General features: G+C 39.2%; 1 protein-coding gene across 3 annotated transcripts in view; it reads left to right on the top strand.

The window, feature by feature from the left end:
• Positions 1 to 14879, top strand: part of UGGT1 (UDP-glucose glycoprotein glucosyltransferase 1) — a 95787-nt gene that overhangs the window by 68186 nt on the left and 12722 nt on the right. For all 3 annotated transcript variants that reach the window (XM_084638479.1, XM_084638480.1, XM_084638478.1), the window contains 7 exons: positions 493 to 682; positions 3334 to 3492; positions 8768 to 8853; positions 9240 to 9324; positions 11167 to 11255; positions 11814 to 11918; positions 12828 to 12912. In XM_084638479.1, coding sequence (XP_084494605.1) covers positions 493 to 682; positions 3334 to 3492; positions 8768 to 8853; positions 9240 to 9324; positions 11167 to 11255; positions 11814 to 11918; positions 12828 to 12912 — 799 coding nt within the window. The remainder of the gene's footprint in view (positions 1 to 492; positions 683 to 3333; positions 3493 to 8767; positions 8854 to 9239; positions 9325 to 11166; positions 11256 to 11813; positions 11919 to 12827; positions 12913 to 14879) is intronic.

The following is a 14879-nucleotide window of genomic DNA, read 5'->3' as shown; positions in this document are numbered from 1 at the left end:
TTTTGACCGTTCTGAACTGGGAAGAGCAGGGACCTGAACATGGATTTCTCGCATCCCACTGTCCTAACCACTAGCCTATAGAATCAGAGTATCTCTCCTGTCTCATCCCCTCCCCTCCCCCATGAAAACTTTATCAAAATCAGTATGTCTCGGCATATTTGCCCACTTCAGTCTCTGGCATCTCTGTTGTGACTTTAACTACAGCGATTCAAATGCAATATTAAGATATTATAGCTACTCCATAAGACACTTCAGAATTTAATTTGAGTCTAGATCCTTCTGGTAAAGTAAAATATTTAATTAGTCAAGATGAAATTTGATCTGTGTTAAGTGTGATTTCTTAAGCAAAGAGCCTATACATAGAAGGGAACACAAGTCCAGTAATGGGCTTTCAGAGGCTCTGAGACTATCCGTTGGAAAGATGACTGTCAGTGAGAGTTAAAAGGCATGAAACATGGCAGCCAGATATTCTATTTCCTTTTGCAATTTCAGCTTTTATCGCTACGTTTTGGAGCCTGAGATTTCTTTCACAGCAGACGACAACTTTGCTCCTGGTCCAATTGCCAAATTCTTGGATATGCCTCAGACTCCACTGTTCACTCTGAACCTAAACACCCCTGAGAGCTGGATGGTGGAGTCTGTCAGAACTCCATATGACCTTGATAACATTTATTTAGAGGAGGTAAGAGACTTCAGCATTTCCTATTTGTTTAGTGTGCTTGTATATGATTTTTCTGGGGCTCATCTTTGGAATTTGGAAGCTCAAAACAATGCAGTGCTCTAGACAGATAAGGGGAATGCCACATTTACACATTCTAGGCTTACTGCAGGTTCCACAGAAAAAACTGCATCACATTTATACAGCATTTCATAGAAATGGTCCTGAACTAGAAAAGAAGAAAAATTATTATGGGGCTCCAAACTTTTTATTTTTTAATTTTTTAAATAAAGGAGTTTTTCTGATGCTCCATATAGCGTCTTAAATTTTTAAAAAAATCATTTGTTCAAAATTTAAGAGTTTTTCAACTCCGGTTTGTTCAAGGGATGTTTTGTGTAGGCCTGAGAATATCACCTCAAATGTTCAGGCCCACCCACCTCCTCCCTCCCCTTTCTCTCTGAACACACACTTGTCTGCTGTCTGCTCCCTGTTCATTTTCAGTTCTGCTGTTACTGGTAGATACCCACTTTCAGGGGCTGGGGTTGAGCATGCACCACCACTAAATAGATAAACAGACAACATACAAAAGAAACTGGAAAATAAATGTTCTCTTATCTTTCCTTTATCGTAACCTTAGGAGTGAGTTGTCATAATAATAGGTCCACCATTTTCAGATGGAAATGAGATTTTTCAATTTGATGGTGATCCTTTAAAACTTTATATGCTATCAGAGAAATCTGGAAGGGGGGGGCGTTATAAAAAGAAACAAGGAAAGAAGTGAAATCAAAAGAGGACTCCACATTTAATCCAAGAACACTGATAGTAAAATAAAGGAAGTATATCTGTCTGTACAGTCACTGGTTGGCATTTAGAAAAGCTTTATGGCATGGAGGAGTTAAACCAATTACTGTTGGCAGACACGACTTTCCGGCTTGCTAGTCTAAACTGACATTAGCTAATTAGGTCCTAGATACTAGTGCTGGGGTCTCCATTACCTGCATTATAAGGTATACCACATTCACTTACACTAAGCTTAGGAAATTGTGAAGTGATGTAAAGTGAACAACTCTTTCTTGCTTCAGAGAGCAAGCTAATAACCCTAAGTAGGTGTGAAAGTATCATTTTTCCCCCCTTGGATTAAGCCATTGCACTGTTGACGAGAAACAATTAGATTTTATTTTTAAAAAAAAATTGTTTGTGTATCTAGTGTACGTGCAAGATGCCAGATTGAATGCCCTGGAGGCTGAAGTCCTCTATTTATCCACAGAACAGGTTTGGCATGGGCAGTGGCAGTGCAAGCTTCCCCACCAATGTGCCTCAACCCTGACCTGGAGGAACCACCTCTAGAGGTGAGAGGGTAGTTCAGTCTCCAGAACCATTGAGTCCTTGGCTTTGTCTGCTGAGGTTGTCAACAGTAGTGCCAACTTAGAGGGTGGCTCTTGTGATATGGACTTCTGTCCACTGCAAAGTGGAGCAAGACTGCCAAAATCACTTCAGATAGGGACATCAAAAGCCAACAGTTGGTAATAACTTTTGGCCACTGCCAACCTGGATTACATTTAGACTGAAAATCTTTATAACCTATTACCAATTCACCTTTATTTTTGCCTCCCTCTAAAATATCTGGTAACATCCAGTGCCAGATGCAGTACAATGCATTAGATAGACCAATGGTTGGCTCTATCATCAATGATCCTGTACTAATTGTAAAGCAAATTGTATTTGTATCACTGTTAATTTATTGTCTTAAACAATTAAATTATAAATGGGCAACTAAAGGGACAATACTAATAATTTTAGACCTCTAAATTTATTTTACCAATTGTATTTTCCTTTTCTGTGCCTGAACACATGGAAAGATTCTGAACGTATCGGAGACTTTTCTAATCTAATCACCATCCCAAATCACTAAACAATACTGGCAGTGTTTTTGTATGTGAGATCTCCGAGATGCAGATCACTGAAGCTAACAATTAAACTGAGCATTCTGGAGCAGTAGGGAGGTTGGACCATCTCACAAAATATCATAACATTCTTCACAATTGATAGTTTCCTCAGGAGAAGGTCCAAGCCCAAAATAGCAGAGGATTAGGATTGAGGTGCATTGAGAACTCTGGGTGGGTAATTTTGCTCTGCAGATTTGTCCTGAATTATTTGCAGACAATTACATCATTTAGCATGCTGTGGGCATTGTGAAAATCTGTCTATGTATATAAAGATTAAATTATTGTTTGTTTTTAAATTAATTGGTAATGAAGGATGGTCTTGGACTGGACAGAACTCAACAAATCTGGGTTCAGTTTCCAGCTCTGTCACAGACTCTGTGTGTGACATCAGGCAAGTCACTTGAACTCTGCCTAAATTCTACATTTCTATATGCTTCTCTTCTCCCACCCTTTCTCTTGTCTGTAAACTCTTCAGGGCAGGGACTGTCTCATACTATGTATAAATACAGTGCCCAGCTCAGTGGGGTCCTGATCTCCTTTGGGGCCTCTAGGACTACTTTAATACCAATGAATAATAATCCACCTGAACCAAAATACACAAGTGCTTTTATTTAAAAACTAAAATTGAATTTTAGAGCATAATCCAGCCACTAGGCAATGTAGTCAGAATAACTGGTTTGAGTTATTTCTAAATGCAGCAATGGCTCTTCTTTTTTTTGGTGGTGGCAGGTTGATAATAGAGTAGCTGCAGAATATGAATTGGAGTATCTGCTTCTGGAAGGACACTGCTATGACATCAGTACAGGACAGCCACCTCGAGGACTCCAGTTCACGCTGGGAACTTCAGCCAATCCTGTCATTGTTGATACCATTGTGATGGCCAACTTAGTAAGTGACTGGTTTTATACAGGCAACAAACTACATTCCTCAAGGTTCTATCCTCTATGTTGCTCATGATATATGCAAAGTCTATTGGCAAGAACATTAAGAAGTACGGGTTGCCTTTTAATATGTTGAAAATACACATGTGACTATTGCTTGCACCCCAATGGATCTTGCAAGTTTGGTTTCAGTTGTGGAAGAATGGTTGGATTAGGTTGCTGGTGAGATATGTCAGAGCACTTTATTCCAAACACTGTCAAGGCAGAAGTCTTGCTTTTGGAGCGGGCTGTCAGTTGTTGTTACCAAAATACTCTTGGTCCCTCCATATCCCAGCTTACTGAGAGGACTCTTGCAGGTAGTAGTGTGCCCTCTTAAGAATATTGGCATCACATTGAACAAGCTCTTCCCATGGAAAACCAATCAGTTGTGTAATTTGTGTAGGCTGGCCCTTGTCTCCAAAATAACCTTGTAATAGCAATTTGTGTCCTCACACCCACGAGGCTGTCATTTTAATTGTTTCCTAGCATGGCTTCTTCACATCTTGTTCAGAATACAGTAGCACAATTGCTCACTGGTTTTATTATTTCCATTGTCTACCTGGAGAGTGTGAGCTGATCTGAAATTGACCTTGTTGATAGTTAATCATGCTGCCCTGGCTGTGTTCAACACCAACTTGAGCCTTGTCCAAAGAGGTCTTTGAAACCACCCATTTTTCAGGATTCCCTCATAATGTCTTAGGTCAGCAGACCTCCATAGCTTTGCTAAAGTGGGTCCTAGGAGTGGAAGTCATTCCTTCTTGACACTTGTCTCAGTTTATTCTCCCATTTTAAAAACAAGAAATATAGTACACTCCTTTATAGTCTGGGAGTCCAAGGTAGTAAAATCTTATTCTGCAGGCAAGTGAGTGATGGAAAGGGAAGAGATGTCATTTGTTCTGTAAAAATCTATAGAATCATAATTTCAATGGTATCACCCTCTGCAGAGTGGGTGTGTGTGTGTGTGTGTGTGTGTCTCGCGCGCGCTCGTGCTCTCTCTCTCTGCCACCCCACTTCCAGGTCCTCTGGCTGGTGGAAATTTTGGTAATACGATATCACTGGAAATGGGTCAAGCTGGGAGAAAGAACTCCTGCCTGATACCCATGAACACGATGTATCAAAGAGGACAAACCTAGAACAATTATGTAGCTATAATGCCTTGCTTACATTAAAAAAGACATTCTATGGATGTTACCCTTGACATGTAGGACTGAGAACTTATTCATCAAAGTCATCAGTGTCATCTCTGTCTAGGGCAACACTGCTAGACATGTTATCACACTGATTCTCATCTGTGCCGCACTTGCACTTCTCCGTACAAGGCAGGCTGCTGGCCAAACGTTTGCAGGCTGGTGAGCATCTGATCTTTGCATACAAGCATTTGATTAACTGCAGGATTGATTTGGGAGTGTGTGGTATTTCATATATCACTGGTGTGATAAGTCCATCTCCCAAGACCCATCCATGCCCAGTAGGGGAGGGTAGTTTTGGATGTGCTTGATCATTCCAGAGCCATTCCATTGCTTGATGATTTCCTCTGTTGATAGCACGTATAAATGTACCCCTTGTTGGTGGCAGTTTTTCTCCATTTGTCTGCTTCTTGGAAAACATCCATGAACATAGCTCTGTAAGTGTCATAATGTTGGTCTTCAAATGGTAAACTCAACATATGAATGCTTCCAGTGCATTTATGACCTCACCAGAGACTATCTCAGCTGTTCCAAGCACCTTTAGAGCAAGGAGAGTGGTTGTCAGAGACTAAATCCAGTGCCTTCCAGAAAGACAATTTGGTCTTTCCAGCCAATTTTCCAGTAGTGTCAAACCCTGAGAGGGCATGGAAACCTGGAAGTGTGGTGGCTTTTAATGATCCTAGAGGTAGGAACACATCTCTGAAGGATATACAGCAATTCTGTTCCCCAGCAGCAGGCACAAAAACAGAATCTTGCAAAAAAGTCTGGAATAGCATCTCAGAGGGAGCCCTAGAACATTAGTGTCCTGCATAAAAATCAAGACGTTACTAGCACTTATCTCTGGGGTACAGATAGTATGCAAGATAATTTTAGTGTCCGCCTCCTCTTGGGAACTACAAAGAAATTCCATTGAACAGTGCAAGGCAGCAGCTTCATTATGAAGTCTCACGTGTTGAAACTGTTTGATGGATACCTTCGGGCTTACTGCAGAAGGAGCAGGTGTTCTTCCTGAAACGCACACCATGGGACCTAGTGTAAGGTGAGCCTTGCCCACAGTTGTCACTTGTTCCAGCTTCTTCAACTTTTTTTTCCTGATGCTTGAAGTACTTCCTTTCCAACCTTGCCAAATACAGTTTATGGGTGCACTTCCTCTAGTATTTAAGGTGCCATCCACCATTGTGTTTAACCAGGTCTTCCATAGTGACGCTCTCCTAAAATTCAGCTACTAGTCACTAATCTTTGTTTCCCCACTGATGCCTAAAAATGATCAAGACAAAAGTAAACACAAGGATTTTGTAATTAATTACTGCGGGATTGTACTTAATTATGTTATGTAGCTATGTGCATCCCATTTGGACGTGGATTCCAGTACCTTCTGGCTGGATGCTGAAATCCTAACCGGTGTCTCATCACAATTCTTTTGGCATAACAAAGCTGATACTCAATACCACTGAACTGCTTTTTTGCCCCACACCTTCCAATTAATTGGGTAGCATGTTCTGAGCATTAAGTGACAAGACAGTATGGTCAGTTGAGGGCCACAATTTAAATTTGTGAGAGCTGAATGTTTGACATTGCTGTGTTAAAATATAATTTAAAGAAATTGATTAAAAAAAAAACATTTTCTCAAAAACGTATCTACATAATTGTTTCATTTGTCATGTTTGGTACCACTGTGTTTGTGGGAGAAATAAACCCAGCTTGATAGGATACCCAAATGATACTCAACTTGACCCATTTCCGCTGACATTGTATTACCAAAATATTCACCAACTGGAGGACCTGGAGCTGAGGGGGAGTGAGTTTCCCCCGCTACCACGCCGCAGAGGGTGACACCGTTGAAATTAGGATTTATTTATTTAATTTTAAACAAATCAGCTGACATTCCCTTTCAGGGCCCTGGGGAGGAACAGGGGGGGCAAGTGGTGTAATTTGCCCTAGGCCTCAGAGGGGCCCCCATGAGAGTTTTCGGCAGGGGGGTCCTTCAGTGCCATCAAACACACCCAGAGTGAAGGACTCGCTGCTGTTTCTTCCACTCCGGGTCTTCGGCGGCAATTCGGAGTGCCCCGAAGACCCCAGGCGTCCTGAATCCCCTGGGTGGCCCTGCTCCCTTTGCTTCCCATCATTAACTTGCCCATGGCATTACACATGTTCCCAGACTGTAAGTCTTTTCTGTAATTACCTGAGGCTATGGCTACACTCAAGAGCTTACAGTGGTGCAGCTGCAAGCTCTGTAGTTTCAGAGTAACAGCCGTGTTAGTCTGTATTCGCAAAAAGAAAAGGAGGACTTGTGGCACCTTAGAGACTAACCAGTTTATTTGAGCATGAGCTTTCGTGAGCTACAGCTCACTTCATCGGATGCATACCGTGGAAGCTGCAGCAGACTTTATATACACACAGAGAATATGAAACAATACCTCCTCCCACCCCACTGTCCTGCTGGTAATAGCTTATCTAAAGTGATCATCAAGTTGGGCCATTGGGAACTTGATGATCACTTTAGATAAGCTATTACCAGCAGGACAGTGGGGTGGGAGGAGGTATTGTTTCATGATCTCTGTGTGTATATAATGTCTGTTGCAGTTTCCACGGCATGCATCCGATAAAGTGAGCTGTAGCTCACGAAAGCTCATGCTCAAATAAATTGGTTAGTCTCTAAGGTGCCACAAGCTCTGTAGTGTAGCCACTCTAAAGGGACAGGGGGAAAGCTCTCCTGTTGGCTTAATTAATCCATCCCCAACCAGCGGTGGTTGCTGTGTTGTCAGGAGAAGCTCTCCCGCTGACATAGCACTGTCCACACCAGCACTTAGGTTGGTGTAATTTATGTCGCTCACAGGGGTGGCTTATTCATACCCCTGAGCAACATAAATTATATCGACATATGTGGTAGTGTAGAAATAGCCTCAGTGTCTACTAAGGTGAATATAGGCCTAATGGAAGAACAAAAAAGGAGCCAGATTTTCACAGTTGATTTTTCTATATTGCACACTTCCCACCTCTTTAGCTGACAACTTCCATAATTTTGCTGTAAGATGAGCAGTGGGTATTGTGACTGTGCACACCCACAGGTGGGGAGTGGCTCAGATTTTTGTAAAACTGTTTTTAATTAGCCACTTTGTGGGGAAAACTACATGCTGCATTTGTTTGTTTTTTTAATGGGTATATACTTCTCTGTTTAACTTTTCCTTCTTATAAGTTTGGTCTCTGAACAACTGAATCTGAAGAGATTTGGAAATAGCCTACTAAGCATGCACACTGCATCATTTTCCTGAAGTTCAGAAACTTGGACTGTTGTGCTTTTTCTCCAAATGTTTGCACATGCATCTCTGATTGTGCAATCATAATTACACATTTGGTGGCAGAATGAAAGAACATGAGCCTATAGGATGCATTAGCACAAATATTTAGACCCTCATCAGATTTTGTCACCTTAAAAATGAATTTTCTGATTCTTCTGCAATTAAAATCTAAAAATTGATGTTGCAATAACATACTTTTGTGTATGTGTTCTGCATAGTAATTTTTTAAAAGTTGTACCAGCGTGGTGTGGTGCACTAAGTGTAGGATGTTAAATCAAGTTGAAGTCCCAATCAGAATGAACCAAACATTATGTACTGAAGCTGGATCTTTTATGGATCATTACAGTGGTTATCTGGTGGTGACTTGAAATATATATTTTTTTCTGCCATTGAGGGAAGCCCACAAGTTAGACATTCTGGGTCATCTTTGCAGAAAAACAGACTGAAAGTCTGTGTTTGGTTTCTGCTCCGACAGTAACTACTTGAAAAAACTCCATCTGTTTGAAAGATTCTACCCGTTCCATGAGTATTCCTTACTTTGAAATGGGAAATTTCATTGGAACTGGTAGAACCTTTCCTGTTCTTATCTGGGTTTTGAAGTTTAAAGATGTTTTAATCAGTTGATTTATGAGCAAATATATACAAATCTAAAATGGCTGATAAGGAAAAATGTTCAAACTGTATACTGCTAGGAAACCACAGCAAAAGCAGTCTTGATTTTCAGCTAAAACAGTGTGTCGCTTTTTTTCCTTTACAGGGCTACTTCCAATTAAAAGCCAATCCTGGGGCTTGGGTTTTGAGACTCAGAAAGGGGAGGTCTGAGGACATCTATAGAATCTACAGGTGAGACTATATGGTATCTTTTTGTTTTTCTTCTTGTGAACATTTTGAACTGGACACACATAATATTGGTATCTATGGATCTAACAGTTCCTTTACAAATTGCAACTAATTGTTAAATGAAAATTGCATGCCATGCCAGACACACTATTTGTTCCATAAGATTAAATCAAATAAATTCCCTTTGTGATTGTGTATGAGTATGTTCACTTTTGCATTTATTGGATAGGTTTGTATGTTTTATGGTGTTACAGTTTAGTCAGGGAGGGAACTAGGCTGTTATGAAAAAGATCTTTCTGACAAGTGCTCATGAAGAAGAAATAGGAAACAAAATGGCCCCAGTTCTGTGGTGATGGTTACAAAACTAAATATTTTTTTTTTATTTCTAGCCATGATGGTACAGATTCTCCACCTGACGCCAGTGAAGTTATTGTTGTTCTCAACAACTTCAAGAGCAAAATTATTAAAGTGAAGGTGAGTTTGAAAACTGTACTGCAAGAGCTCCTCTTGAAGTAGGATGGTTGGTTTGAGGTCTTGGACAATGGCAGTGGGAACAAGGTTGTTTTTTTTTTTTTATTAAGAACTAATCATCCCTCCTATAAACTTACACCAGAGGCAGTGTGTGCAAAATAAAGCAGAAGCCTCAAGATACTTAGATTATGCATGCACTTTTTGGGAAAAGGGATGGCACTATACTGTTACTAAGCTGTTTATAACAACAGTTAGGTCTTATATGGCCTGATCCAAAAGCCTATTGAAATCAGTGGGAAAAACTCACTGAAGTAAATAGGACTCCCCCCATTGATTTCACTGGGCTGTGGATCAGGTCCCTAACAATGCATTTCATCCATAGACCTTAAAGCACTTTACAAAGAAATATAAATATCATTATCCCAGTTTTACAGAGGGGAAACAGAAGCACAGAGTGGTGAAGTGATTGTGTAAATTGAAGGGCAGGTCAATGGCAGAGTTTAGATTAAAATCCAAGACTCCAGACACCCAGTCTATAGTCTGTCTCTTGGAACATATTACCTATTTGATATTTGCATTGTTGGTATGAAGGTCCATCTCAAGTCCTATGTCAACAGTACATTTAGTGGAGGGTTGGGGGAGGGTGTGTAACCTCATTCGTGGGGTCCATTTATCCTAGCGTTATAAATCCATCCATCCTAGGGTTATAAATAGTAATAATAAATAGTTTAATTATTTATAAAACACTGTTCACTTCTAGCACACAGTGGAATAATATTAATATACAAGAGCACCTTATCAATTATATAAGAAAAGTGAGCTGAATTATAAAACTGAAAAGGAAGCAATCGTGTGAATGTAAATTGGAAGAGAATTTTATCAATGAGGTGCTAAGTTTGGAAGAGTATCTGTGTGGTGCTAGCAGTATTATAGTAGCACTTACACTAAATACATTTAAGCCCTTTTTTATTGTCATGCATATAATTAGTGATTGTATGTGCAGAATGAGGGATTTGACATACGGTTGCTCTAACTTGCATGCAAATTAGCAACACAATTGTGCTCACTTTTTACAGGCTCAACTGAGTGCAAAATCTTAAAAATATATCCCTTAATCATGTTCAATATGCTTCCTCCTAGTAATGATTATATAACAAATAAATAGCCAGCCAGTAGTGTAACTACCATTATGGATATGTTTTTAACAACTGGTTATCATATACATTATTAAAGACCTGTGCTTATCTACCTTCTATCATCAGCTCTGTGGTTATCTGATGCTGTCTCTCCCTCAGAGACCACACAGCAGATGGAAGTGTAGCTACAAAATGAAACCAGATTAATCCATTGGTGGTGATGGTTGCAGCATAGCCTTCTCCTCTCTTCCTCCCAAAATTTCTGTTTTGCATTTCTATTTGGCTCTGGTTTTTGGATGTGGCCTTCTCACCTATTAAATCTACCGTGATTAAGTTGCTTAGCTCTGGTGCTGCACTCCTAATGTCTCAGTGGACTCTTTTAGGCCAATATGGAGAGTAGTGTTAAATTTTTCTCCAGTTTCCATCATCGAAGATGACGACAAAAATGCATTTTGATAAGTTTTAGCCTTCTAAAGTCAAAGGTCTTAAAGCCTCTGGAACTAGTTTGAATTTTGTGTTAAAATTCACTAGTAAAAAACACTAGTGGGTTATTGTCCCTTCTGATAAGTATCTTAATGTGGCCTAAGTTGTGTGCAGATGGACATTATTCAAATAAAAACATGGTGTGGTGATGACTGCTTAGTATTTTATAGCTATTTTCTCAGCTATTAATAAAATTTGTTGGCTAACGCAGTGTTTACATTTCCAGGTTCAGAAGAAACTAGACATGATGAATGAAGATTTACTAAGTGATGGAACCAGTGAGAATGAGTCTGGATTTTGGGAGTCTCTTAAGTGGTAAAAATAGTTGTCTGTTCACTGACATCATGCAGTCTAGAGACTGAAAGATTGTCTGGTATTTTAATGATGGACCTAAAGAACCAATAATCTATAGCAATTCTGTTTATAAATGGTACTGGGTTTGAGGGTGTAATTTTTAAAACTACGCTATCAGTAATTCCTGGGAGTCCATTTTATTCAGCTATGCAGAACAAGATGGGCATTGCTTTGTAACTATGTTTTCCTTCTCCCTTCTGTAAAAGGTTACGGTGTGCCTTTCTTCGTGCCCTGGATCATTGTACATCTTCTAAAGGCCCCACATCACAGGCAGTCCCTTTAGGGCTGAAGAGGTCTCATTAACAGGACTCTTTTCAGAGCCCATCAATAATATAAATCAACTGGCAACACCAAGCATGCCTTCCCTCCCAGGTCTGAGCACATTGTGTCTGCAGCACACTCGACCCCTGCCAGACTGGGAAGTGAGAGATTTGGCCTGGGGGAAAAGCCCAGTTTTCTACATGACATTGTAGACAGGTATAAGTATTCTAATGAGGACTATATTTTTCCTGATTTTAGGGGATTTACAGGTGGGCAGAAGAATGATGAAGTGAAACAAGATAAAGATGACGTGATTAATATATTCTCTGTGGCTTCAGGACACCTGTATGAAAGATTCCTCCGGTTAGTCTAGAGACTGTAATTTTTGTTTCTCAGTTGGTAGATGTATTGCTATTGCTATCTACTTAAAAAAGTAGTTGGAAGCTTCAGATCTCCTTTTAAATAATGATCTGACCATTTCTGTTACATATGAATAGTTTGGGGCAGAGTTGTTAAACACTGGCTATTTCACTTGGCATATGTCTTCTTACTTAATAAGGGTAATATTGAAAAAAATGAAATCCAGTGGTAAAACTCCCATTAGATTCAAAGCAGTTGGAAGCTTTAGTGTATTTTATAAACGTTTCTGTTTATGCAGTTTATAGGAAGTGAACTGTTAAGGCAAGCTTTGTTTAGTAGTTCTCACTGAGCTGCAATATCATTGTAGGTTTTGCTCTGATACACATCAATATTCATAGAACAAACCTTAAGGCAAAGATGAAAAAGTTGATTTTAAAAGCACAAGATATTTATTCTATGACTTTTATTTGTATTCTTATGCTATTTTGCTCTTTACAAATACCTAAATTAGATTTAAGCTGTTTATCTAATAGATAATAGGGCAGCTGATCACTGTCCTATTATTTGATTTACTGTATATTGGATTAGAGAACGACTCACTTTTTATATCCATGCATAAATTATTCAGTATTTTAAAAAATATATTTTGTACTTAGGTGTTTAAGCTGATTTTAATAGGCTGCAGCTGTATATTTTCTTTTTGGTGCATAATGGTCAGTAATCTGGCACAAATTGCATTCACTAGAATAATGTAGGAAAATAGCCATCTGTAATCTAACCATTACACTGAGCTTTCTGCAGAGCTGGGCTGTACGAACTTTGTCTTAGCAATAACGGTAGTGGTCTTTACAATTGGAGTTTTTCCTGTTGATTAAATGTACAAAAACGTTGTTCTTTTTTTGCTTTTGACAGTATAATGATGTTATCTGTGCTGAAACACACTGAGACTCCAGTGAAATTCTGGTTCTTGAAGAACTATTTGTCACCTACGTTCAAGGTCTGTTACTAAATCTTTTACTAGGGGCACAAGTAAAAGTAAAAAACTTTTCTAAGGGTTATTTCATTTGTCATCTTACCTCATTTTTTTAAATATCTGTTCTTTGAACAGGTAGATGAGTCCCATACTAATCAACATGAAAAGCTATGTATAATCTATTGATATCTCTTTATTTTGACAAACAAGAAGCGTAGTTGCAGTCTTATTCTTCTGATTAAGAAGTTTTTGTCAGTGAAGATCAGTTTGACAGTGGGTTAACTTTGTAAAGGGGTATATAAGGAGGGAGTTGCACACAGTAGGAAATTGGAGTAAGAGAATTCTTCATATCTTTGTTTAGATTCCTTTGCTTCTATTGTTTGAACTGCTTTTCCTTGTGGTTTGCATGGCAGTGTTCATGATAAAGGTGTGACTGTTAAATAGAGGCTTCTTTTTAAATTGCATGAGGAAGGTGTGCCTGACCTGTGAGGTTGGGGGAAGGAGAGTGTTAATGACCGAGCAGAAAGAGACAAAGCCCAGAGACAGGCAATGCCAAGGATTAGAGGCATGGAAAAAGTTTCATATGAAGGAACACTAAAAAATATTAGGACCTTTAATTTTTGAGAGGAGAATAATAGGTGGTATGAAAGATATTTATAAAATCAACAGGGCTATAAAGGAGGCCAGTTGTGCACACATACTAAACCAAGAACAAGGGGAATCAGAAGGCAGAAAATAAAAAACTAACGTATGGATATACTTTTTTATGTAACACAATTAACCTGTGGCAACCATTTATAGAGGCAGAGTGCTTAGTAGGATTCAAAAAAGGATTACACATGTATATGAATAAGATGGGGAATACACATATATGACATATCAACCCTGATGCTTCAGGAGATGAGACAACCTTAAATGCCTAGGAAAAAACATTCTCCATGGGCATGTTAATGCATGACTCTATTAAAGTGATTTTACGCTTTCCTCTGATTTATCTGGCATTGGCTACTGTCAGAGATGTAACACTGGCCTTGGTGGGCCACAGGTCTGATCTGGTTTGGTAGTTCATTCTAAATGAAGAGTCTGTTTATACAGAAAGAAATCAACTAAGGGCTAGATTCTGTGACTTTACAGTCTGTGCTGCCTCTCAGCCCTCCTTGTTCCAGTGGGGAAGTAATGTGCTACCTTTGGCCAGCAGTACATTATTTCCCGCTCAGTGCAGACTCCACATCATGGATTTGTTGGACAAGTAACAATCTTGGCTGAACCAGCATCTTTTTCCGAAATTAGGATTGTTTTAGTATCATTAAGACATCTGGTTACTTTTTCTTTTCTAATACACGTTTTCAGAGGGTGCATTGTGACATCTTGGGAGCAATACAAAGTCAGTCAGCAAAATCATTTGTTAGCCTTTAATGGTATTAAAAACTAGGCATGAATGTGTGCCATTATATTGTTTGAGTACTAGGTTTATATTAAAATACAGCAGTCGCCGAAGTATTCAATTGCAATTATCAAATGAGTTAGAGGGGGATAGCAGGAGAAGATTTCTTAGGTTCTCTAGTCCCCATTCTCTGCTGATCCAGGATTATTCTCTAATGTACACTTATTAGAATTTTTTCAGGGCTTATATTCATTGTTCAAGAGTTGGGGCTTCTCCCACTTCACTTGGGGAAACTTGCACAGCCAAGTGGATCTTGTTGTTGGGAATCTTTTCCTGATGTTTATCTTACCTTTTTCCCTTTTAGGTTTATTCCAGTATTTCATATTGAACTCAAGTAATCTCTTCTTGTAAATCAAACCCTTCACCCCTGGATCTGTTATAAAATAGATCAGTGTCATAACTGTGGGGATTGAAGGGATCCTAAGATGTTTAGATGGATTTCAAAGACTACATTCTGACAGTTACACTTCTGATGTGTGACTGTCACACGAAGTTGGGACCGCTTTATTTTTTATTTTTTTATTATTGTTTGCGATTACATTTACAT

This window comes from Lepidochelys olivacea (genome assembly GCF_965140295.1).
Source record: "Lepidochelys olivacea isolate rLepOli2 genome assembly, chromosome: 9".
Classification (NCBI taxonomy): Eukaryota; Metazoa; Chordata; order Testudines; family Cheloniidae; genus Lepidochelys; species Lepidochelys olivacea.
This window is presented reverse-complemented; position numbering and strand designations above follow the sequence as displayed.